Here is a 26,172-nt window from a genome sequence, read left to right as displayed (position 1 = left end):
TTGTCTGGTATATGACTTGCAAGTATTTTTTCCCATTCTGTGGGTTGTCTTTTTACTTTCTTGATAATGTCCTTTGATGTACAAGCATTTAAAAAATATTGATGAAGTGTAATTTATCTGTTTTTTCTTTTGTTCCCTTTGTGTTGTTAGTATCATATCTAAGAAATCATCTTTAAATCCAGTGTTAAGAAGATTTATTCCTATACTTTCTTCTGAGACTTTTATAGTTTTAGCTTTTATGTTTGTCTTTGATCCATTTTGAGTTAATTCATGTATATGGTGTAAGGCAAGGGTTCATTCTTTTGCATGTAGATATCCAGTTTTGTTACATTAGTTGAAAGAAACTCTCCCACATTGAATAGTCTTATTGTAAGCATTTATTTTAGGGCTCTCTAGTCTATCTCAGATCTATATGTCTGTTGTTATACCAGTGCAACACTGTATTGATTACTGTAGGTTTATGTTTAGTTTTGAAATCAGGAACTGTATGTTTTCCAACTTTGTTGTTCTGTTTCAAGAGTATTTTGACAATTAATAATAAAATCTTTTAAAGTACATTCTAAACAGCTTATTTTTTGTAAACTGTATGTGTCATGTATGAGCAAATGACATCCACAATTTATATTTTAAGCCTGTGCTGTCTTGAACTCTAGACTAAAGATTTTAAAATTTAAAAATAAATAAATAAATAAATAAAGTTAGGAATTATAAAAAAAAAAAAAGAAAAAAAGAACTGCCTGACATTCCCACCATGCTTCTCAATAGTAACCTGTCAAAAACACACATTTTAATCTCTTTTTTGAATTGTGTTCCTTCTGGCTTCCATAATTTAGTAAGTAACATCACACACTTTTGAAGAAGGAAATGGCAACACACTCCAGTATTCTTGCCTGGAGAATCCCATGGACAGAGGAGGCTGGTAGGCTACAGTCCATGGGGTCACAAGAGTCGGACACAACTGAGCAGCTTTCAGTATCACACACTTTTTCTCTTTTCTTTACCACTGCTCCTATCCCCACCCCCTCAACAAGTCCTGTTGGCTTTTCCTTCTAAACATCTCCCCAATCTGACCACATCCATCCCTATTACTGTATCCAAGTTACAGTCATTATGTTCCCCCAATCCCTGATCCAGTCTACTCTATTCACAGAAGTCAGGAAGCCTGAGAAAAGATGAATTCTAGAATCTTACTTTGAAGACGTTTGTCCAAGTATTCTAGGATTAATCTGAACATTTGAATTATTGCAAGAATTAAAGATCCAAATGCTAGGGATCCTGTGTGATATCTGGACAAAGACAAAATGAGAATAAAGGTTAAAATATTGTTACTAAGAACACAAAGGATGTTAGTTAATTTTTATTGGTAAAAGCGTTGATAGAAAAGAACTTCTACTCTCTTATTCAGATTGACAAAGGTTTCCATAGAGGCCTTTAAACCATATATATCCATTTTGTACTTCATCTACAAAAATGATACCAATAGCCTATCATTTTATATTGATTTTATGTTTGAGCTGAGCAATGAAGAAAGACAAGTTCATCCTTAATCTTTAATTTAGTGACCTCCCCTGCTTTTTCACTCCAGTAACCTTTTAGAAGGATTGGCCTGAGTAGGGGTTAAAAATAAAATGATGGCTATAAAACCAAACAAAGCCATGGACATTCATGAATCTTGAATTATACCTTTGACCTCAAGTACTTTGCCACTTGAATTATAAGCACACTAATCATAACTGGGAAGATAGATATAGTGTTCAATGTGAAACTTACCTTATGGCTCGTCCAAATGCAGTAAAAAGTGGATAGGGTGGGATGTCATCAGGTTTTTTCAAGGCCCAATAATAAGAAGCAAAGGCACCAGCAAGGGCACACTGACCCAATGCAATGACAAAGTTTATAAGCCAGAGAAAGACGAATAGATTGAGTAACTGGAAGGTAGTGATGTATTGATGATATAGGCTCTTTCCACCATAGAAAGCAAAATGACACTGAGCCCCAGGGCAAGCTTTGGCAATTTCAGTTGTATTAAAACCCTGCACTCAGAAAAAAGAAACCAACAAGGATAATATGATAATACTATTACAAGACAATGCCTTCCCTGCATTCTCTTGTGCAGCCCCCAACTGCTTGCCCTGCTCTTCTATTAGCTTCTGCTGTCATTTCTATTTTCTATAACATTACTTTGTACAGTTCTTTCTTGAGTTATGGAAAAGTATCTCATTTTACCATCACATGTTCATTAATCTGCATCTACTATAATTTTACCTGTATTAGTGTGGTTGTTGACTGTACATGCTTCTTAGGTATACGACACAAGTGAGCTCAGGCAATAGCAGTGTTTTCTCTCTGTTCTACCCACTGTTTTCAGTACTCTTCAGCTAACACCTGACTCACTCTCCCCTTCTCTACAGTGATCCTCATCAGTGCACAGGGTCCCTATTACAGGATTATTCCTACAACAATTGTTGGATGAAATGTAGTAGAGTTCCTTATTAAAGTAAATAAAAGAATTTCTTTTACTTACCACTGGGTCACAGGTTTTATTTTCATGTTCACATTGCCCTTGTGGGGCTATGACTTTATATATAGGTGCCCCTGATGTAGCCAAGTAACTGAGTGAACTCTATTAAGGTTAAATTATTTGCTGGCAGATTGAAAATAAATGGACAAGAAAATAATGTGTGAATAACCCAAAAGTGTACTGAAAGACTAATTTCAAATAACTTATAATCTAATAATTCATTCATTTTAAGACCCAGAGTAATATAACATGGGTCAGCTAAACTGAGTGGCCCCTTAAAAGCAATGAAATATAAAAGAGTTTTTTTTTCTTTTTAGGTATTGCAAAGGAGAAGTACCATATGTGAAGATAAAATAAAATCTACCGTGTGACCTATTTGAGGGAAAATTCAGTTGGTTCACATTTTTATAGCTTAGCAGTCATCACCACCATCATCATCATCATTTCAATTATATCTTTAGGATGTTTCTGGTCTTTCCAGGATGGAAAGGCATATGAACTCCCAGGTTCTGAGAAATAGTATGGACCTGAGGTTTAAATAAGTCAGTTAACAAAGGATACAGTGCTACCACAGCCCAGTAGGAAATGCAGACTGAGAGGAAAAAGAAAGTTAAAGCTGGATAAATTAAAGTACTAGGGATGTATCCAATGGCTCTGAAATAAAACAAATAGTTGAAATTCAAAATGATACAGTTACAATTTCTCAATTAAAATTTCATCTTTTAGAACTAGACTGAATTCATTCAAAGAACAGTGGTAATAACCATTGACTCTTTTTTGCTGGTATTAAGTAATAGTTAGTTTTAATTGTTATTTATTTATTAAATTAATAGCATTCTTTCAGTGCTCATGTTTGATTCCTGCCAAAAGTTCTCCAAACCTTCTCCTCTTTGGTTATTTCTGTCTAACTCAGAAAGACTTCATGCATTATAATCATGGTATTTCTCCCTTTTGTTTAGACATTTAAAATTGCAGAGGATCTTGACAATCATATGATCAAATGTGAGAATCCATCTCTAATTCAAGAATCCCTTCTGAACTGTCTTCAGAACATGTTTCTTAGTCTCATATGACACAACTTATTCTGTTTTCTTAATAACCAAAGTATTAGGAGGTTCTCCTCCTGCCTGTTTAGACTATGCTATTCTCTCTTTCCTCCAGACACTGATGTGAGTGAAATACTGGGCATCCCTATGATTACCTTGTATTCTCACGCCAATTTATTCCAGCTCTTATTTTCCTTTGAAAAAAAAACTTTACTCTGTCACAGTAGTAACTGCTCTTTAACACGCACATGCACACACACACATTTAGAGGTATAGCAGTTGGATAAGTGAATTGTACAATATCATATTATTTAAGGAATAACCCAGCAAATCAGTAGCTTTCAGTGGCTAATGATAGGGCTTCAGTTATTGTGGGAAGGACAGATTTAATTTAGCAAATTGCTTGTTAACTATTTCAAACACTGGCTCTAGGTGGCACTATTATTATTATAGATGACGATTTTGTTAAAACAATCCTTAAAGACTATTTAAAATAATTTGGTCCTTGGTCATTAACAACCCAGTTTCCATTGTTCTTAACAAAGGACATGATCTGTTGGCTTTTTGTAATACTTTCTTTATTGTTTCCATGCATTATTCAGAAGTTTAATGTATTATCTTCAAGTGACCTTTTGGAATAGTTTAGAAACTGTAGGTGTTATTACCTCACACCATGAATTTTATGAAAAATTGTGTTTATTTTGTAGCATTTTAAAATAAAAATGACTCTGGGTATACAATGTTCTTGAATTGAGGGCTGTAGATACAAAAACCTATAGTCTGGTGCTGCTAAGATGAATTACTCTGTCTACTGGCAAATTTTGTTACTTATACAAAACTAGCAAGAGCATATAATTGACTTTATAGAATTACAGTGATCTACAGTTCTACAAATGATCTCAACCATCAGTATTAATATATGACTCAGTATGGGAGTAATACAACATATAATATAACTAACTTTTATTAGCACTCTATCACTTACTTTCATATAAGCTATCCTCCTAACATATATTTGGTATTTTAAAAAAGTGCCAGTGCACAGACTACATGGGTTTTAGCCTTATTTTGCTCTAAGATAATCGATGTTTGGGGATTTTGAAAGACTTGTTAGTGTGAACTTTTTAAAATGTGGCGAAGTCTGAACTTGAACAAGTTTTCTTGAATGGAAAGCCGATTTAACAAGCCATCTTAAAGGGAAAAGAGTCTGGGGCATCTACAAATAAGCAGTGACTGATATGAAAGACAGATATACATTATGCGAGTCTCTGCATCAAGGCCTTACTTGCTCCCCTCCTTCAGCAGGGCGATGGAGATACGGATTCGGGTCCTGAGGAAGATCAGCATGAGGATGATGAACAGTTCAAGGAGGCAGAGTATTATCACTTTAAACAGGAAAAAAATATTAGTGTGCGATGCAAATCAAACCAAAGAGCAAACTTTCTGTGCAAACATTAGACTGATCTTGATGATGACTTCTGCCAGCTCTGACACTTCATGATTTAAGTAGTGCTACCTCTCTCCAAAGACCCCAGTTTTAGAAATTCACTTTTAAAACCTCTGAGAAATGCTTTTAAAAAATTCCTGGATTAAAACTTTTAGCTAGAATTTAAACAACTGTGTTGGACAGGCTTCATTTTATCTATGGAAACATTTCACACCACTTGTAGAAATGAGAAAATAGGCATAGAAGTAAAGGAAGGGCTGCTTTAGACAACTCTATGTTAGATGTTTTCACTTGTAAACTTCCTTGAATAAGAGAATCATTACAGAACAAAGCTTTTGAGCTGCTGCCAGGCTCACAATGCCTCTTAACTGATCCTGCTGACGACAGGGTGAGGTTCTAGGATACCACAGTTTTAGTTTGTGACCCCACATTTTTAGTTTGTGCCTTGATAAAATCAGAGTGTAATGCCAACCCAAGCTGTGTAATAAAAGTCTGAGAGTTAGAATTAAGGGAATCTAGTTCAGTTTTTTTTTTTTCCTGCTATACCATCGTGAATCACTGTAAGTGTACATATAACCCCTCCCTCGTGAGCCTCTCTCTCACCCCTCAATCCACTCCTTTAGGTCTAGTTTAGTTTTGAATTGATGCTTGTATGCCTCTTGAACTAAGAGTTATACACATTAACTGTGTCAAAACCACATTTATGTAAGGTAAGTGAACCTGCAAAGAAAGAATAAAGTGTACGAGTGTAAAGAAAGAGAGCAAGTAGAGGAAACCTTGGCTCCATTTTGGCTTTTTGTTTCCTAGATCCAGGTCCACTTGGAAGTCCAGCTGCTTTTCTGCTATTTTGAGTTTGGTGAGACACTTCTCTGTTCTTAGAATAAATGCCTCTGCCTTGCCTCCAGCTTTGTTTGTTTTTACTTGAAGCCAAACAGCCCTAATTATTATATTCCTCAATTCTATGACATACCTTTAATTTAGTAATAACCTTTGAAGAAAAGTAAAAAATCCTTTATTAAATGTCTGTCTATTGATTATAAAATGCATCCTGACCTCAAAGATGTTAAAAAGTGAAAAGATGTGGAGTCTAAATTAAGGAATATAATATGGCTAATAACAGATTCTGAAATCATGAAAGAAACTTAACGAAAAGTTAAATTCCTACCCATGAAAAGATCCACTCTACAACATTCCTGTTAGTTATTCTGCTCATGTCTGAGCACTTCCAATCATAGGACACTCAGTTTATTCTATTGTTATACCACTAAGATTCAGATGTTTATCATACCTCTGTTAGTATCTCCAAGTGAGGAGAAACCAGTTAACCCAGAGATGTGGGAGGTTCTCAGTAATGTAACATCTCCCTGCTACATCTTCTTTTATTTCAAATGTGTATTTATGTTTTTATGCATAACTGATTCTTTTAAAGCTCCACTGAGCCCAAAACTGTGGAGTGTACCCATATTAAACTAAAATCATTATCATCTTTGGATAAACTGAAGAATATAAACTGTGTCAGTCACTTTATGTTCCAAAATCTCATTGTAAAAGAACAATGAATATTAAATTTGTGCTTTTACAAAATTATATTATTTTAAATGGTTATATTAAAGAAATTTAGCACCTCTTTGAATTTATATATTCCCTCCTTTTGTTTAAATAACAAATAATAGAAACATATTTTTCGAGACCCTACAGAGAAGCTGGTATAAATCTAACCTTATCAAGGAGGCTGGGATAATTAATAGAAATGAAAATAGAACCATCTTCTAATACAATCCAAGACCCATAAAATGATAATTTTTATGTGTATTACTCCACATATTTTTAGTGTTTCTGTCAATAAGTATAATTTCACTTGTATACCCTTGTCACTGGTGCTGAGAATTATAAGCACAGAGCAAATAATGTCTGATATTATTTCATAATGGATTATGAAAGTTAACACTCATTTGAGGAAAGATAAGTATTCCTAGACTTGAAAATAAAAGCAAGCTCTGCATTTTCCTCAAAGTACCTCTCTTAGCTTTTCCAATGGCATATTCTAATCATCTCAATGATTTTGTGTCAAAGATCCTTAAAAGACAGCAGCGGGATGCCCATAGAACCTGTAACTAACATCCATCTGAGAGTAAAACTAGAGGTTTCAGTACATAGTGGATGAGATTTGTCATCTTCAGAAATGATAGGTAACAGTATGTGGACTGCTGAGGGATATAGAATCACTCAAATTCAGGGAAAGGGATGAGGATATAAGTCCCAAGATGCTTGATTTTTATAGTCAAAAAAAAAAAAAAAAAAAGAAAGAAATGGCTATCAATGAAGTTCTTCTGAAACATATTTGAAAAAACTAATGTGTTATATTATTGAAGGGAATTAGCTGCATGAGAGCTAGAAATGGGAACCCAAAGAGCAAAAATTTGGCACTTTGAGTTAGCACTATCCAAGGAACAGAGAAACACTGAATATAGCAGACACAGGAATCTGGCGGGGGCTTCTGTGCAGCCGGGGTAGGTCATCCAGCTTGGCATGAGCCTGAAGAAAACACCTCTCAAGACTATCCAAGGGTCTCTGCTAAAAAAACTTTCTCATTAGTAATCTTATTCGCCATGTGCCTTGAGCCCAGGAAAGCAGTGTCCTAGGTGGGATATGTCTGCGTTCCGAGAGAGTATCCTAATAGTGTAAACAAATACAGTGGCACTCTGGTGACATGCTGTGAGCCTGTCCCTGAAAGCTACCCAAATGACTTCTGGGTGAAATGGCAAAATTAAGTTTTCAGATTTATGTTAAGGGATCCATTCTGGAATCATGATGCTCTCCAAGATACTGCCCTCCTTTTAGGCTGTCTGGGCTCCTTACCAGGCTTCCTCAAGCTCATCTTGTCTGGCTCTCTAACTTCAACAATATAGGAAGATTAATTTGTTTTTTAAAGCACCATGTAATTAGAGATCATTTTAAAAATATTGATTAAAGAACATGAATCTCTGTAAAGAACAAGGAATAGTATAATAAAAACTATTAAAGCCATCTTTGAAGTCATCTACCTTTCAAAATTCTGTTACCCTTAACTAACTCAATCTAAATAAACACTAAAAATTGTAAATTTGTAAAAATTACTTATTATTTCAATTCTATCACAAGTAGTTTAAAAGTCCTGTCATGAAAAACTTGTTTCTTCATTTTCTTTTTTCTTTTTCTGTTTTTAAATACAAGTTTGAAATATCAAGCATTTTGTCCTTTTAAAATACCTTTCTTAGATATTAGATTAATGGCTATAAATGTCTATATCTGACTCATATAAAGTTGAAGGCAAATAGCTTGAGATCATTGTACAGTAACATTTTTTTAGATTATATAATAAATTCCCCTCACTGACTTTCCATTTACTATGGCTAGTAGTATTATAGATACTTATTTTAATGATGTTACTAATAGATGTATTTAACAAGTTATACCAACCCAAGTTTTCTTTACACGAAAAGATGCATTCTTATTACAATTTTAACAAAGCAAATTTTTAAAATCCACTCACTAAGTGCGAACCATGTTTGTTTCAGGCGAAAGTACATGCTTATGTCAGTCTGAATCCCAATGGTATATGCATTTAAGTGAGAACCTGGCTGCTCCTCAAGACGGCTGTATTCTAGGTAACAGCGCCATATTCCTTGAAAAAGAGAGAAAAGTAGACTAATATAAAATGTTATTTTCTGAAATATAAGCATACATCTACATGAAATTGATTAGCATGGTCATTTTTACAAAGGAAAGATTCCTATTTACACATTAAATATTTTATGTGCATCCAACAGTGTAAATGTAGTATCGTATGCAATATAAATTTTTCCAGTATTTTTTTTGCATGACCACAGCAACACCTGATTTTAAATGTCCTTTTAATTAGAAACAAGTTTAATGTCCATCAGTAATGACTGGTCAAAAATATTATAGTATATTTGCACAGCAGAATACTGTATTTCCATATAATGAGGAGATAGTCTTTAGTGATAGTGAATGAGCACTAGATGCTTTATTAAATGAAAAAAAGTAAAAAAGTAAAAAATCATAAAAATTATATAAAATATTCTATAATTCATATAAGAAGTAAAAATAATATATGTATTTTCTTATGCATACCTAAAGTATCTCTGGGAAGATACATAGGAATACAGTATTTTCTGTATCCCTTCACTTTCAAACTTCCAATTTCCTTATGTTTTTGTAACTTCTGTAAAGAACACAGCTCCAATTTGTATGTTTATATTTTAATCTGACCTGATAATCTCTGTATTCTAATTGATGAGTTTAATATATTTAATGTATTGCTATATCTACTTTTGTTTCAACCTTCTTTGTTTTTGTATTTCCTATTCTACTTTGTATCAACACTTCCAATTCTTGTCCTTTAAAAACTGATCAGTTTTTGTTTGTTAACTTATATTCTGTTTTCCCCCTTTACTGGTTTAGAGATATCTTCTATATTTTTAGAATAAATTACTCTTGAATATTGACTGTGTACTTACTAACCAAGTCTAAAGTCAATCCAGGAAATATAAGAACCTTACATTATTCAGTAATCATCCCAGTCTGATTATTCCTCTGTATTTTACTTATGTACAGTTGTAACTCAAAAAAAATTGGATATTATCATTATTTTGTACAAAGTTTCTTAAGTTCTGTGCTATGCTGATAGTCCCTCAGTCATTTTCAACTCTTTGTGACCCCCACGGACTATAGCCTGCCAGGCACGTCTGTCCATGGAGATTTTCCAGGCAAGAATACTGGAGTGGGTTGCCATGCCCTCCTCCAGGGTATCTTCCCAACCCAGGGAATGAACCCAGGTCTCCTGCGTTGCAGGGGAATTCTTTACTGTCTGAGTCACACATTTACCAATTAATTTTCTCTGCTTACCTTTCATTCTTAAATCTCATACATTTTGGCTGAATCATTTTTCCCTCTAGAAGTAGGCACTCCTTTAGTATTAATATATGTCTTCTTGTAAACTCTAGTTTTTACTTATCTTAAAATATCTTCAATGTTACTCTCATTCTTGAAAGAAAGTTTTGCTGAGTGTATAGCTATAGGCTGACCATTATTTTTTTCTTAGCTCTTTGAAGGTATTATTTTGCTCCTTTTGTTGCTGTCAAAAAGTCTTCTTCAGCTTATCTGTTCCTTTGTAGGCAATCTGTCTTTTCTCTCTGATCATTTTTAAAATATTTTGTCTTTGGTATTCTGAACTTTCACAGTGATTAATTTCTTGCTCTCTAATGTATCATTCCAAACAATATACAAACATATTTTCCTTTCTCCCACCTTAAAGAGTAAAACAAAAGAAAGTCTACTTTTGACGTTCTTACCCCTATTCACTGCCGGATTTCTTGTCCCTTGTTGCAATTAAAGTCTCCCAAATAGCCATGTATATTGTCTGTCTATAATTCCTTTCCTCCAATCTTCCCTCAATCCACTCTAATTAGGCTTTTCTTCATCATTATGCTGCTAAAACTACCCTAATCAGACACCAATGATCTTGCCATATTTATGTGCCCAAAGTCTATTCTCAGTTCTTACCTTTCTTGACCTATCTGCTTCATTTGACATGGATCATCACCCCTTCCATTGTTTTTTTTTTTTTTTTAACTTGGCTTCTATGACATCACATCCTTTTAGTTTTCAAAGAAGACCCGTTTCTCCTCAGTAGTCTTTGCTGTTCCATTCTCTTCTCTCTGACCTCTTAATGTTGCAGGGCCTCTGAACTCAGTCTTTGGTCCACATCTCTACCTACACCTAATTTCTTGGTGATCTCAGCCATTCTCATGGCTCTAATAATCCTGATTCCTAAATATATTTATTTAGGCTAACTATCTCTTTCTAATTCTGTACATTCAACTGTATATTCAACTGCCTATGTGACATCTCCATCTTAATGCCTAATAAACATCTCAAACTCCACATATTCAAAATTACACTTCTGATCAATCCCCTTTCTAATCCAAGCTTGCTCCACTCACACCTTTCCTCATGTGTGCATGCTAAATCACTTCAGTTGTATCCAATTCTGTGTGCCCCTATGGACTGCAGTCTGCCAGGCTCCTCCATCAAAGGGATTCTCCAGGCAAGCATACTGGAATGGGTTGCCACTTCCTTCTCCAGGGAAAATTCCTGACCCACGGATCAAGCCCAGGTCTCCTTGCAGGCAGATTCTTTACTGTCTGAGCCACCAGGGACTAAAGTCATGATCATTTCACATCTCTCCTCTGCTCAAAACCCTAGCTTGTCTCCCTACTTCACTCAGAGTAAAAATAATCTAAGTCTCTGGTGCTCCAGAAATGCCTCATCTCCTATTCTCCCCTTTATTTGGTACCACTCATCCATGTAAGCATTCTAACCATTTCTTCAACATGCTCCCATCTTTGAGACTTTGCTCTAACTGTACTTACTGTCTGGAACTTCTCCTGTGTCTCCAGGGGCTAATCCCATTTTCTCCTTCAAGTGTTTTCTTGGATCTCATCTCAAAAATGCCTACCCTACTAATACTGGAGAAGGAAATGGAGAAGGCAATGGCAATCCACTCCAGCACTCTTGCCTGGAAAATCCCATGGACAGAGGAGCCTGAAAGGCTATAGTCCATGGGGTCGCAAAGAGTCGGACACGACTGAGCGACTTCACTTTCACTAATACTGCAATTTATACTCCTTGCCCTACCATGCTACTCTCTATCCCCCTTCAGTGTCTTATTTCTTTTTTTTCTGTGGCAAGTATCACCATCTAATAGATAATTTGCTTAGGCTATAAGCATCAAGAGAGTAAGAACTTCTGTCTTTTTGTTTACTGTTCTTTCTCAAGAGCCTAGAATAGTGCCTATACATAGCAGCTGTACAACTGATATTTGTTAATGAATAAATGAAAAAATATATGACTAGATGTGGATGTCACTTCCCTTATTCTTCTTGGTAGAGCTTCCTGTATCTTTGAATTTATATCTTTCATCAGTTCTAGAAAATTCTCAGTCAATACCTTTCAAATATGCTGATACATGTTAGGCCCTTCTCAATCTATTCTGTATCTCTCTTAAATACAGAATCATATTTTGTCCTTTGTTCACGTTCTAGTGTATTTTGAGTAATTAATTCAGAGTTTCATCTTTCAGTTCATTATCTATTTTACTCTTTAACTTATTTAATTTTGAATATAACACTTAATTGCTTTGTTTTGAAAAGTTCTATTTGCTTCATTTTCATGTATGCCTGAATATTTTTGATGATTTATTATTTTTTTAGTTGTATTTTTAATTCTTAAACATTAATTCATGTTCTGTATCAGCCCATATCTGAATTTCTTAGTGACCTCAATCTGAGGTTTATCATTTCTTTTGTTTCTTGCAAAAGACCGTTTCCATACATGTTTGGAAATCTTTGATTGCAACTCATACACTGTTCATTTTAATCTGTTGATACCTGGTGATCTGAATTGAAGGTGCTTCCATCTAGAAGGGATTCATATTTATTTCTATTGGCAACCAAAGGGTACTACCAAACTAGGGTCACTTTACCCGTTTTCCAGGATCCAGGACCTACTCCAGCAGTTTCAGGCCTGACCCTCTACTTTTCTGCTGGCTCTGAGTCTCCTGATTGTAGCACTGGTATGATCTACCCATAATCTCACATGTGCCTCCTGCTCAGTTTCCCACTTTTTAGCTTGTGGGTTGAAAATGGTTTTGCTTTCTGGGATACTTCATTTCTAGTAAGCTCATGAAAAGAATAAATAAAACAATACAATATAATATGCCATCATTTCATAGCAAAAGAACCCTTCAGATTATTTAGTTTCTTCACACTACTGGATATGAAAGTCTCAGCAGTTATTTTCCAATTTATTTTTTTATTCCTATCTCATTCCTGTCCCAGGGATTGAACCCAGGTCTCCCGCATTGCAGGCAGATGCTTTACCATCTGAGCCATCAGGGAAGACTCTCTAGTAAGCTCATGAAAAAAATAAATAAAACATTACAATATAATATGCCATCATTTCATAGCAAAAGAACCCTTCAGATTATTTAGTTCCTTCACACTAGTGGATGTGAAAGTCTCAGCAGTTATGTTCCAATTTATTTTTCTATTCCTATCTCATTCCTGTCCTAGTGTGTGTTTGTCATTAAAAGTATGTTCCCTGGGCTTCTAGTCCTCTTTCCTTAATAATATTCCTGCATAATAAGAAAATAATAAATACCATTTATTGAACAATTATTATGGTGGCTCTCTAGGTACTTTATATACATTGTTTATTTAATAGTCAGAGATTCCTGTTATACAGTTGAGGAAACTATGAAATAGAGAACTATTTAATTGCAGAGAGCTGTGCTTTTTCCAAATTCCAAATACATATTTATATCCATGGTATTATATGGCTATCCCCTATGTAACTCTTAATTTTTTATAATCAATGAGAATTGTTCACATGCTCAAACTCTAAGACAGAAAAGGGAAGGGGATACTCTGAGTTCTGAGGAAGAAAACAAAGGCTTTTTGACAAAAAGTTTTCTTGGGAGTTTCAGATTAGGAGACAGCAATTCTTATATTCCTTCATGAGGTTCACGGGCAGCATGAACAGCATGAACAGATAAGGAATGATACATGGAGTCACCCAAACAACTGTTGAGAAACTCTGAGGATAATGAGCCCCATAATAATAACCCAAGACATACTGAGTATTTACTGTGTTCCAGGGACTGTTCTAAGACCTTTATATTCATTGTCTCATTTAATTCTCACAGTAATGGTACGATGGAGATACCGTTATTGTGTTGATGATATGGATAAGGAAACTGAGTCTTATAATCATTCAGAAACTTTCCCAAGTCCTCCAGTTACATTATGGAGACAGGACTGGAATTCAAGCTAACTATAGATTTTGGGTATTCTACGTTCTTATACTGATATGTGTAAAGATCTTCTTTGGGTGACAGAAATGAGATAGTGTTATTTTGGTATCTGTGACTATAAAAGTCTCATTGTCGATGTAAATGGTGTTGTAGGAAAATCGTTCTTTTGAATAGAAACCTCTCCAACATTCATATACTGGCTCATACGTTTATTAGAAGACTGAAAAGAAGGGCTATACCGTTCACTGATTCTTTGCGACCCTGCAGACTGTAGCCCTCCAGGCTCCTCTGTTCATAGAATTCTCCAGGCAAGAACATTGGAGTGGGTAACCATTTCCTTCTCCAGAGGATCTTCCCAACTCAGGGATCAAACCCAAGTCTCCTGCATTGTGGGCAGATTCTTTACCATCTGATCCATCAGGGAAGCTCAATTCTTTTTTTAATGTTCGAATTTCACCTGTACTGCATTTGGCAGAACTGAGTTAATAATTAGAGCTCAACCTAGAAGTAAAGTAACTCTCCATCCAATAAGTGTAATTCAGAATACTTGCCTCTAGAGGGTGATGGCCCATTATGGAGTACTGGCCAATTATTAAAGTGTGTGACAGTACCTGGATTAAAAGTCCTAAGTTGAAAGAGAAAAATACATCGATCACACATCTATAACTATGCAGACCTGGGCCTTTGATCAGATAAAAAGTAAAAAGACTAAAAGAAATGGTCTGAAATAGTTTTCATTAACCTAAAGGGGATTCTTTTCACCTCCTTCTTAATACTCATGAGATATGAGATCAAAGACTGTAGAGAAAAAGAGAAGAATATTTTGAGAGCACTTCCCTCCACCCCACGATAAAGAAGAAAGAAGTAACAGAGACACTGCATGCAGAATTAAGTAATTTTTCTCAATTTAACACCTTTAGGAAGACAGTAAAGAAGGATTAAATTCACTGGAAGTAAAATGCTTTCTGGTAGTTGACAATGGCAACTGAAAAGAAAAAGATTATTTTGATATTTGGTGATTTTAAGACGGGTGGATACCTACCATAAGCTATGATTCCAATCACACCAAAGGTGAAGATCCAGAAAAGCAATCCAGCTGTGAACCTCAGGAGCATCACAAACATCCAGCTGAGGAACATGGCGATAGTCAGGCCACTGGAGGATAAAAGGCACAACAAACACAGGGGGCCAGTGTGCTAAACATAACAAACATAGCAAGACAACACTTATTTCTATTCAAAATAATTCTTGATTATTTTATCTGACTGTAGAAACATTTATGACATTAAAAAGTATAAACAATTCTTTCTGGTAAGACTTTCAAGGGAAATAATAGGACCATCAGAACTTGATAAATGAATCATTTTTGGTGCCTAGGTAAACGCAAATTCTATGTCCATAGTTGTTTCAGGAAAAATCACAATTCCTATCTGCTGCAGTCCTATTTTTTCCCTTCATACTTATGCACCAAGCAATAAGCAACAAAGCATATCCATGAGACGTTATTGCTGCTCTATATACCTGGTCACTAATGAAAACCATATGTGATATAACTAGCAGTAAGAGAACAATCTTGGGGCAGAAAGACAAGCAAAATAATTGTTCTACACAGTTCCTGAATCCATGATTTTGTAGCCATTATCATTCTGGTCTAATTATCTCTAATCGTTTGTGATGTCTAACATCACCAGACACTTATTTCAGATCCCCAGTGATCTGTGGGCCATTATCTGGAACCGGAATAAGGCCTCTGTGTCTCCTGGGCCATGTGACTTTATCAAGCAATCAAGAGCATGACTATTTTCCTTGTTTTAATTTCTTCCTGGGGTTTGATTGAGTATTGGAGGTACTTTTTCCCAACCCCACTATATATCCAGGTTAAAGTCATATTGGATTTTTCTAAGTGATTTCATCAAAGAGAACTCACTAAAATTGGAAATCTGGCTGATGCCTCTATTAAGACCAGCACTGCTGGTGATATCTGCAAGTTTCCAAATAGCAAAAGACAGCCTGGCACAGTTACCAAGCTTAGTGTCTTCAGATGTTATCTTTAAGAAGAAACTATTAATAATACTCTTACTGGATAGATGATACCATGTACCAGAGTACCTTCTCAGTGCATAGTCTTACAGAGCCTGGAGTTTTAACTTAGAAGCAAACCATAGATACTTTACTGCTGAAATATGCAGTGTGATTGAAAAATTATTCTATGGCGTGAGACAAGAGGGTTATTAAAAAAAGATTGGGGCAGGGGGTGGGAGGCTTCCCTGGTGGCTCAGTGGTAAAGAATCCTCCTGTCAATACAGGAGACACAGGTTCAATCCCTGGTCTGGGAAGATCCTACATGCTGCGGGGCATCTAAGTCCGTGTGCCATTAACTATTGAGCCTGTGCTCTAGACCCCCAAACTGCAACTACTGAGGCCCTCACCCTAGAGCCTGTGCTCGGCAACAAGAAAAGCCACTGCAATGAGAAGCTTCCACTTGCTGCAACTAGAGAAAAGCCTGTGTAGTCACTGAGACCCAGCACAGCCAAAAATAAAAATAAATAAAATAAAAAATTTAAAAACAAGATCCAAGGGGAAAAATAAGAAATATAGTTCTTGACTACTTGTGTTTTTAATTCCCACATAAAAATTCTGAGTACACTAAGTCCCAGCATGTCAGTGTTTGGCTTTATATGTATGAAACAGATGAAACAGAAGAGCTGATAATAAAGGGAGGTGTTTATGCGCTAGTGTTTAGTCCCTAAGTCCCTGATTTAGAGACTATTTCAGTGTGTGTGAGGAGGACAGGAGAATCTGCTATAAATTATGCCTTTCTCAGGTAAGAGTAGAAAAGCCAAAATACAGAAGAGAGAAATTATCTAGTGATATTCAGGTCTGACAATAGGGGCACCAGTTTCCTATCAAGTGTAAAACTACAATCTCTGCCATGGAGATATATCCTGAAATACACACTGAAAATAATTACTCTGTTTAAGACAAAGCATAACAATGTAAAATCTCATAAATTTATCTAGTTTTATAGCTCTAAAAACTGCTGCTGCTGCTGCTGCTAAGTCGCTTCAGTTCCGCCTCTGTGCAAGCCCATAGGTGGCAGCCCACCAGGCTTCCCTGTCCCTGGGATTCTCCAGGCAAGAATATTGGAGTGGGTTGCCATTTCCTTCTCCAATGCAGGAAAGTGAAAAGTGAAAGTGAAGTCGCTCAGTCATGTCCGACTCCTAGCGAGCCCATGGACTACAGCCTAGCAGGCTCCTCCCTCCGTGGGATTTTCTAGGCAAGAGTACAGGAGTGGGGTGCCATCGCCTTCTCTAGCTCTAAAAACTACTCCCTAGTATTTTACACACAATATAATTTTGAGTTTATAAGCACCTTACTTAAATATCTCTATCTTGTCCCCCTAGTACTTTTATAACTGTTTCTTAAACCCACATTTTCTATGTATCTCTACTGTCCAAGAACCATACTAGGACTCTGAAAAACAAAGAAAAGATAGACATAGTTACCATAGTAAGAGTTCATAGTTTATCAGAGGGAAAGAGACAGGTAAATAAAATACAAGATGGTAGGTGCTATATAGAAGATAGATATGTGTGTTTACATATATGTATGCACACACATATACACACACACACACAATGAATGAGGAACACAGAGGTGTAAGTAATTTACTAAATCTAGTGAAGTTAAGAAGATATCATAAGTGACACAAAAGCTGATTTTAAATAATGAGATGAAGTTTCCCAGGGCACAAGGGAGGATATTCTAGGAAAAAGAATAGAATGTGCAAAAACACAAGGGTGTGATGGTCGGAGAATAGGTGTGCTACTTGCCATGGTTAGAATATAGGGTTAATCAAGGAACATGGATGGAGATACATCTGAGAAAGTAACTTGGATAGGTTGTAAGAGTTCTTGTAAGTATCTGAAGAAGTTTCCACTTTATTTTTTGATTACTAGGGAATCATAGATGCCTTTAAGGTACTTAAGAGATGAGAAGGTGACACAAAAGCCAGATAGTAATGACGGCCTTAGGGATATCAAACACATGTACCTGCTCTGGAAGACTGACTACATTTTCCTTTATGTTTAAGAAATGCAAATCTTATGTCTGAAAATTTAAAACCTCTTCCTCCGTTCATTTATCTTTTTCAGCTTTTCATAAGTACAGTGAGTTTGATGATGATGATAACAAACATTATGTGGAAGGGCTGTGTTAAAAAATAAGAATGATCCTTTGGAGATTAAGGGAAGGACAAATGTTATATGTGGTGAAAGGCACACACATACCACAGTGAGGCCCCATGGGACTTGAAATATATGAATACTCTTACTAGTAATTTAATGAGTAAAATTAAAATTTACATTCTTATAACTTTCTGCTAACATTGGGCAGATTTCCAAATATTTTGGGTCTTCACCCTGTCTGAAAAAGAAACTGGCAGGAACTGAAATCTGAGTCAGTCTCTCATTTATGAATATGAACGGGGAATTTGATGAAAGAAATTCTACAAAGATAAACTCAGAACGGGGCTGGAGATGAAACACTTATGTTTTCACTTACATGAGAATCCAATACCATGTTGTTGCATAGTCTTCAAACACCTTCACTCCAATTGCCCTTGCATCAAGGGCTTTATTGATACCACTGAATTCAAAGAAGAAAAAAAAATCAATTATTTTTTGACTACCATTAACGAGAAATGTTCTTGTTATGATAAAAGGGACTTGGAAGCTGATATTCTAAGCATATCTTTAGAAACCATTTATTGCTAGTGACCCTTTTGCTAGCCACAGTAATACATGAGGTGTCACTTTGGTGAACCTACAAAGGTAGCTACAGCTACACACAGAGGAAGCATTGCTTTCAAGAGTGGTAAAGATACCACTTTTCCAACATATGCAACATGCCCTCAGTGTTGCAGAGACCTCACTATAAGACATGAATTTAAATAAGATCAGCTTCTAACTTATAAAACCCATAGAGCTAAGAGTGAATATGCTATTTAATTTCCCCTTCTTAATCTTCTGACACTCTGTAGCAGAAGGCACAAAGAGGCATATGCAGAAAAGTACACAAATCATTAGCATCCAGTTGGATGGGTTATCAAAGCAAACACACTTGGTAAGTACAACTCAGTCATTCCTTTCCCCCATGTGCTCCAATTACAATACCTCTCCCTTCCACTAAAATAACCATAGTTCTGACTTTTGTGATTATAATTTCCCAGTTTTCTTAGTTGTACCATATATATACGCATCATAGTGTAATTTAATTTAGTTGGGCTTCTCAGGTGTCACTAGTGGTAAAGAACCTGCCTGTCAGTGAAGGAGACATAAGAGATGTGAGTTCGATCTCTGTATTAGGAAGATTCCCTGGAGGTGGGCATGGCAACCCACTCCAGTATTCGTGCCTGGAGAATCCCATGGACAGAGGAACCTGGCAGGCTACAGTCCATAGGGCCGCAGAGTTGGACACGACTGAAGCAACTTAGCACACATGTGCTTACTTCAAAATTTTATCAGTGGATAAATGTATTAGTACAATACATTTTTGCAATAAATTTTTAATTTTAAATTCAACAACTGAGCTATGCAGTGATACTCTGTGTTTATATTTGTATACACACATCTGTGTGCATGAAAAAATTATATTTCCAAATAACATGGAACACCACGATGCATACAGCCAAGAGAAACAGAAAATTTACTTCACTGTAAGTAGTAATAGAAATTCAACACAGTACTAACACAGCAGCATCGTGGTTGTTTCACTTTTCTTAAGGTTCCCTTCCATTTAAAACAGCTGGCAGCTTTATTATTTCAGTCATTTTTTAAAAAATGATGCTTTATAAAATCATGGGTTTTTTAAATTATGCTCATCCAAAATAAATTATATTAAGGTGTTTCAATATGTTTCCTGATGTCTCATTTATGTACCTGTTCATGATGAAAGACTTCACCATTTTGAAAAACATAATTGTTCTTTCAAATTCATTCCGCTTTTTCCTTTGGTTTTCTTAACGAACACATACCAATTTCTCCAATCCACAGTGACATGAATATTTCAGAATAAACATAATTTTTCCTCTATAACCATTAACCTAACAAAGCTTTAGTTCAGGGATAATAATGGGGTGCATAAAATTGAAAATGGGGATGTGATCTACATACTTTGCAGCTCTTCTGAGTTCTGCAGCATTTCTTGTCTTTCCACTTCCATCATCAAACACTGTCTTATTTCCTACGGTTAAAGTGCCATTTTTAGTAGAGAAGTCTGGGAAACATCTCTGGAGAACTGTAAAAGTAAATTAAAATTATGATGATCACTTTTCTTTCTTTACAATGTCCTCTCTTTCTTCAACTTTCTGTTTTTTATAATCAAAAGGCTTACTTGCTAGACACTACATAACTTGCTCAGTATAGATAACTGCCCATTATTTGATAATAAGACTTTTTGATGATTCTAAGACAGACATGGGAAGTAAATACAATCATAATCTGAAGCTACATTTAAACTTGATTATTTCATACATGATATATTCATTAAGTAGCCATAAGCAGGACACATAGCACAGGTTTTATAAGAATAATACTGACAACCTCGTTCTCATACTAAACACATCTCAATAAAAAGCTACATTTACTTGAATTATTAGGTGAATTTAGTTTTGTTATTTTTTAAAAAAAAATTCTTAGATATTCCTTGAGTGAAACCTTGAAAACCAGAGTTTAGTGAATAATTCTTTGAGAAATAAGCATCAGCTCAAACTTTAGGCTACTAAGATAACCGAATTTTTATTTATAAAATGTTAATAATTTTTCTCTCTTCCAGCTTTTTCATTTATTAGTTTTTTAGAGGGGCTGGAAGTGGAAATATAAAGCCATCAAAAGTGGCCCATACTTTGTCAACTAGCATGATTTCTGAGAGTTTGTCATTCAATCTTTTATGTACTTTTCAATTCAACCGAATCTTTGCTTCTTTACAAATCTCTATTACTAAAAATGTTTTAAAACCTCAATTTTACAGGAAGAAAGAGGAAGAATCAGGAATTGTTTATCAGTTTTTTTTTTACAAGAAGTATTATAGACTTTCAGGGGTTGATATGGAGTTTAAACCTGAAACTGTGAAAGTAGTTGATATAGAGAAAGAACTATGTCTTCATAAAGCTTTTCCTGACTTATCTGGCTTTAAAATCAGTTTGTCTAATCACCTTCATCTTCCGTATGTAGCATCTGTAATAGGGATGACTGCTTCAGTATCCTCTCTTTGTTCTGCTCCTCCCTGTCAAATCTGACATAGTCTCTACCAGATGATTCTATTCCCTCTCAATACAACCATATTTCTGCCTCCACCTCGCCATGGAAATTGTCCTCCCAGTGATTGCAATGACCCCCTAATTGCCAAAACTTCCAAATACTTTTTACTCTTCATCCTGCTGGAACCCATTACCTAGCACAGTGCTTGGTACAGAATGGAACTCAGTAAATCTTTGCTGCTGAATGAGTTAATTTTTCTGTTGAATGAGTCTTTGACACAGGAGACACCCCTGCCCTTTATAACTCTCTTCCCTTGGTTCACAGGCCCAGGTTCTCTCCAACCCCCTCTTCTGCCTTTTTGTGTACTCCTTTTCTTTTTGGTGCTTCAATGTGACTGATCCCACCTACAGAACCTCCCAAACTTGTTCTATGTAGTATTTCTGGACAGTAACTCATCTAGTCTGTTACCTTTAATTACTAAATATGCTCATTATATTTTTGGAATGTAGAGAAAAATTCTTGAAACAAGATACAAAACCGTGCATAGTTTTATAAGCTACAGTGAACTATATTAACATTTTGGTGCATTTCTTTCCAGTCTTTCTTCTGTATACATTTTTTTTTTTGTTGAGAGTTATTAACTATATAGTACATGAGATATTGTCTGTTGTTTCTTTTATTATTACTTATTTCCATTTATAAAACCTTTAATGAGTGAATTTTGTTAGCTGCATAACATTGTTTCAAGTACTATCCCCCTATTGGGGGGATACAAATTGATTTCAATGTTTCCTTTGCTAGACTTTGAAGGACTGTGCCTTATTCATTTTTGTGTCCCCAACGTGGGCTTCCCTGGTGGCTCACTGGTAAAATATCTGCCTAGCAATGAAGGAGATGTATGTTCAATCCCAGGGTCAGGAAGCTCCCCTGGAGAAGGAAATGGCAACCCATTCCAGTATTCTTGGACTCCCTGATGGCACAGTTGGTAAAGAATCTGCCTGCAATAAGGGAGACCTAGGTTTCATCTCTGGATTGGGAAGTTACCCTGGAGAAGTGAAAGGCTACCTACTCGAGTATTCTGGCCTGGAGAATTCCATGGACAAAGGAACCTGGTGGGCTATAGTCCATGGAGTTGCAAGAGTCAGACATGACTTAGCAATTAAACAACAACATCCCCAAAGTACATTTTATATTGTGTGATCTAAACAAACTATAATTGTAAAGGCAGGGACTATATCTTATATACCTAATATATTTTCAGGGACTAATGATTCATTTTTACCCTTTTGCATAAAAATCTGTAACACTGTTCTTAACTAGAGACACTGTTGCTCAGGGAATCCTGGTTAAATGCAGTTGCTTGCCAGACCCACAACTTTGATGGAGGGTCTTTAACGATCCAGAGAAGAATGATGGGAACATGTAAGACATTGTGTTTGATGGTTGCTAACTCAATGGTATCTGACTTTCTACTCAAACTAATGACTGTTATCTTTCTTCCACTTTAAAAGAAATATGTACTCATTGTGGAAAAACAGATAAGAAAAAAGAAGAAAGAAGACAGAAAATGGCCATAGTTTTGCTATCTCCAAAATCAGTTCAGTTCAGTTGCTCACTCGTGTCCAACTCTTTGAGATTCCATGGACTGCAGCACACCAGGCCTCCCTGTCCATCACCAACTCCCAGATCTTACTCAAACTCATGTCCATTGAGTCAGTGATACCATCCAACCATCTCATCCTCTGTCATCCCCTTGTCCTCCTGCCTTCTATCTTTCCCAGCATCAGGGTCTTTTCCAATGAGTCAGTTCTTCACATCAGGTAGCCAAAGTATTGGAGTTTCAGCTTCAGTATCAGTCCTTCCAATGAATGTTCAGGACTGATTTCCTTTAGGATGGACCAGTTGGATCTCCTTGCAGTCCAAGGGACTCTCAAGAGTCTCCTTCAACACAACAGTTCAAAAGCACCAATTCTTCGGCGTTCGGTTTTCTTTACAGTCCAACTCTCACATCCATACAGGGCTACTGAAAAAACCATAGCTTTGACTAGATGGACCTTTGTTGGAAACATAATGTCTCTGCTTTTTAATATGCTGTCTAGGTTGGTCATAACTTTTCTTCCAAGGAGCAAGAGTCTTTTAATTCCGTGGCTATAGTCACCATCTGCAGTGATTTTGGAGCCCCCAAAAATAAAGTCTGTCACTGTTTCCACTGTTTCCCCATCTATTTGCCATGAAGTGATGGGACTGGATGCCATAATCTTAGTTTTCTGAGTTTCAAGCCAACTTTTTAACTCTCCTCTTTCACTTTTATCAAGAGGCTCTTTAGTTCTTCACTTTCTGCCATAAGTGTGGTGTCATCTGCATATCTGAGGTTATTGATATTTCTCCCATCAATCTTGATTCCAGCTAATTACTTAATATTTTGGCATATTTCTCTTCAATCTTTTTCTTTGAATATATTTTTGTTTATTCATTTTCACTTTTAGAGGCTTGTCATTAACAATGTATACAGTATTTTTCATTTTATTTAAAATTGTAACATAATCAATACTTACCATATGTAAAAATTCTAAAATATTTCATTTAATAAATGCATCATAATTTATTCAATATATTCTTGCTCTTAGATATTAGAATATTTCCTTTTCTTTTTTTGGTTGTTTTGAATAACATTGTGATGGACATCTTTATGTAAAGTTTTTTATCTGTAATTAGAATTATATCCTTAACAAAGGAAAATGAGTGATTATCTCATTTTCTCCTAAACAGGGTTTAAGTTTATAAATTTTAAAGAAATACAATGTCAATTCATTCAGGAGACATATAAGTATTTCATGTTTTAAATTATAAAGACGAATATATACCCCATTCTCACTCCCCAAGCAATTTTTCAACAAATTTTTTGGCCAAATTCAGGGGTAGGTGTGTTAGGGTATGTCTGTGTGTGGCTCATGTGTATTCTTAGAGTAGCAAAGAACCAAACTGACTGAACTTTTAATATTCAATTTTCAAACTTTTCTGTGTACGTTTATGCCACCAAACCTAAAACCTCACCAAGCTCTTGGGGAACATCCTAAGCTGGAGTCAGAAGAAGGGGCTTTGTAGCTTTGGCTTTCTTCTCAATTAACTCTGGGACTCTGGGCCAGTCATAGGACCATTCTGAGCCTCATTTTTGTCAATTGTAAAATAAGTGAACTGAATTAAATAACTTCTTGGTAGATCCTGTGTTTCTGAGGTAAAATAATAACCACTTACAAGGTTTGCTTGGATAAATCGCTGATGGACAATCATTATCCAGTAAAACTTGTGAGAGAGTCTAAAATTGAAGGAAGAGTGTGTTAACATTTCAAAGATTATGTGATGACACATCTTACTCAATATATAAATTGTGTCCTTTAAAAATGCAATTCCCTAGTAATTGCCTTATTCCAAATTACTCCCCTAGTAAGAGTAATTGTAAGATTATCATATACACATACTTGTTTGACAAACACTCTTAAATATCCTAACTGTAATTCAATTGAATCAACAATAATAAAATCAGACATGCTGAAACCAAGGTACATCTTTGAACGTGTGTATCTTTTTCTTAGGTATAGCCTCAGTCTAATGCTTCTATTTTTTCCTGGAAAAATGATATCTCCTCTTATTTAGAAGCCATCACAACTAATGAACATAATAAGGCTTTAGAATTCCCTTATAAATCTTCAGTCTAAGTAGTGTTTGGGGATTTTTTTCAAATGAGTAATTATCAAACCAGGTTTGGAAGTAAAGTTCTTGTTACTCTGTAGCCATGGAGCTTTATCACCACATTAATGAAATGGTGACTGCAAATGACATTTAACTCCTAGCTCTTGACAGCAAAAAAATCCATCCAAGTGGAGAATCTGTTGGTGTCAGGAAATAGTTGATACTAACTTACGAGACCTAATAGTCCTGTATAACACCCCAAGTCTACAAAATGATATGCTCTAAATTGTGTTATGTTTGTATATATACATGCATCTGTGCTTTAATGAAATGGTAATATTAGTAATAATTTCCTAGAAAATTTTGGAGCTTGTCCAGTTACAAATACGTTACATTTGAGATTGAAACAAGGTAAATTCTTCCCTAGTTTTAAGCTTAAACACACATACCTCCACAGGCTTAAGAAAAGTAGTCCGGCAGAACTGGCTGTAGTATGTCCAGTATTCACTGTCATTTTTGTACTTAAATTGTATTTCCATGAAAGTTAAAAATCTTTCTGGACACTTGGAGACACAGATCTGTGGAATAAAGAAACACAGTGATAGGAATTGAGTTGATTTGAAAACCAAGGAATTATCTACAAGGTTAGACTGCTAAATTACCCACCACAATAAAAAAGCAAAGCACCATTTTCCATCTAAGAAACTTAAATCAATTTTCTAAACATATTGTAAAAAATTAAATTTCATGTACCAGCTGTCAACCTCTACTCCTTGCCCTTGGATGCTAATGTGCTATTAAAACAATAAGATACTATACAATGACAAAATTATTTTTAACTTCTGATTTGATATAGTTGTAGATCTTCACACAGCTATAAAAATAATAAATTCCATGTACCTTTCACCCAATGGTAATAATTCACATAACTATAGCACAGTATCACAACCAGGAAGCTGGTATTGTTACCATCCACTAACCTTATTCAGTTCTAACCAGTTTTACAGGTGTTCATGTGTGTGTGTGTGTGTGTGTGTGTGTGCGCAATTTTATCACTTGTACATGTGACATCATCCATAGGACAGAGATGAACTATTAATAATGATTTTCTGAATTAGTAGATAAGGGTTTAATCCAAGATTAATTTTGCCTGTGTAGTTTATACATTTTCAGGGTTAGAATCTCGCCTTCTTTCCTATGTATGAAAAGAATGGTAATTAAAAATGCTCCAAACATTGATAACTTATGCCACTAAGAACTATCAAAACCAGTGAATTCTCAGAACATAATGGGGGGGGGGTTATTACCATAAGAAACTAACAAAATTAGGGATA

The 26,172-nt window shown here is 35.5% G+C and overlaps 1 protein-coding gene across 1 annotated transcript in view; it reads right to left on the bottom strand.

Moving 5' to 3' along the window:
• SLC44A5 (solute carrier family 44 member 5) overlaps positions 1-26,172 on the bottom strand; it is a 248,593-nt gene that overhangs the window by 22,736 nt on the left and 199,685 nt on the right. Inside the window, exons 8-18 of the mRNA XM_068961184.1 lie at positions 25,288-25,416; positions 24,404-24,464; positions 20,063-20,186; positions 18,453-18,536; positions 14,932-15,044; positions 8,547-8,678; positions 4,853-4,952; positions 3,083-3,175; positions 2,525-2,612; positions 1,771-2,033; positions 1,192-1,286 (exon numbers count right to left, since the gene is read on the bottom strand). Of these exons, the coding sequence (XP_068817285.1) occupies positions 1,192-1,286; positions 1,771-2,033; positions 2,525-2,612; positions 3,083-3,175; positions 4,853-4,952; positions 8,547-8,678; positions 14,932-15,044; positions 18,453-18,536; positions 20,063-20,186; positions 24,404-24,464; positions 25,288-25,416 (1,282 nt within the window). The remainder of the gene's footprint in view (positions 1-1,191; positions 1,287-1,770; positions 2,034-2,524; positions 2,613-3,082; positions 3,176-4,852; positions 4,953-8,546; positions 8,679-14,931; positions 15,045-18,452; positions 18,537-20,062; positions 20,187-24,403; positions 24,465-25,287; positions 25,417-26,172) is intronic.

Source organism: Capricornis sumatraensis, chromosome 2, assembly GCF_032405125.1.
Source record: "Capricornis sumatraensis isolate serow.1 chromosome 2, serow.2, whole genome shotgun sequence".
NCBI lineage: Eukaryota > Metazoa > Chordata > Mammalia > Artiodactyla > Bovidae > Capricornis > Capricornis sumatraensis.
The sequence above is the reverse complement of the archived record's forward strand: the minus strand, read 5'-3'. Positions and strand labels throughout refer to the sequence as shown.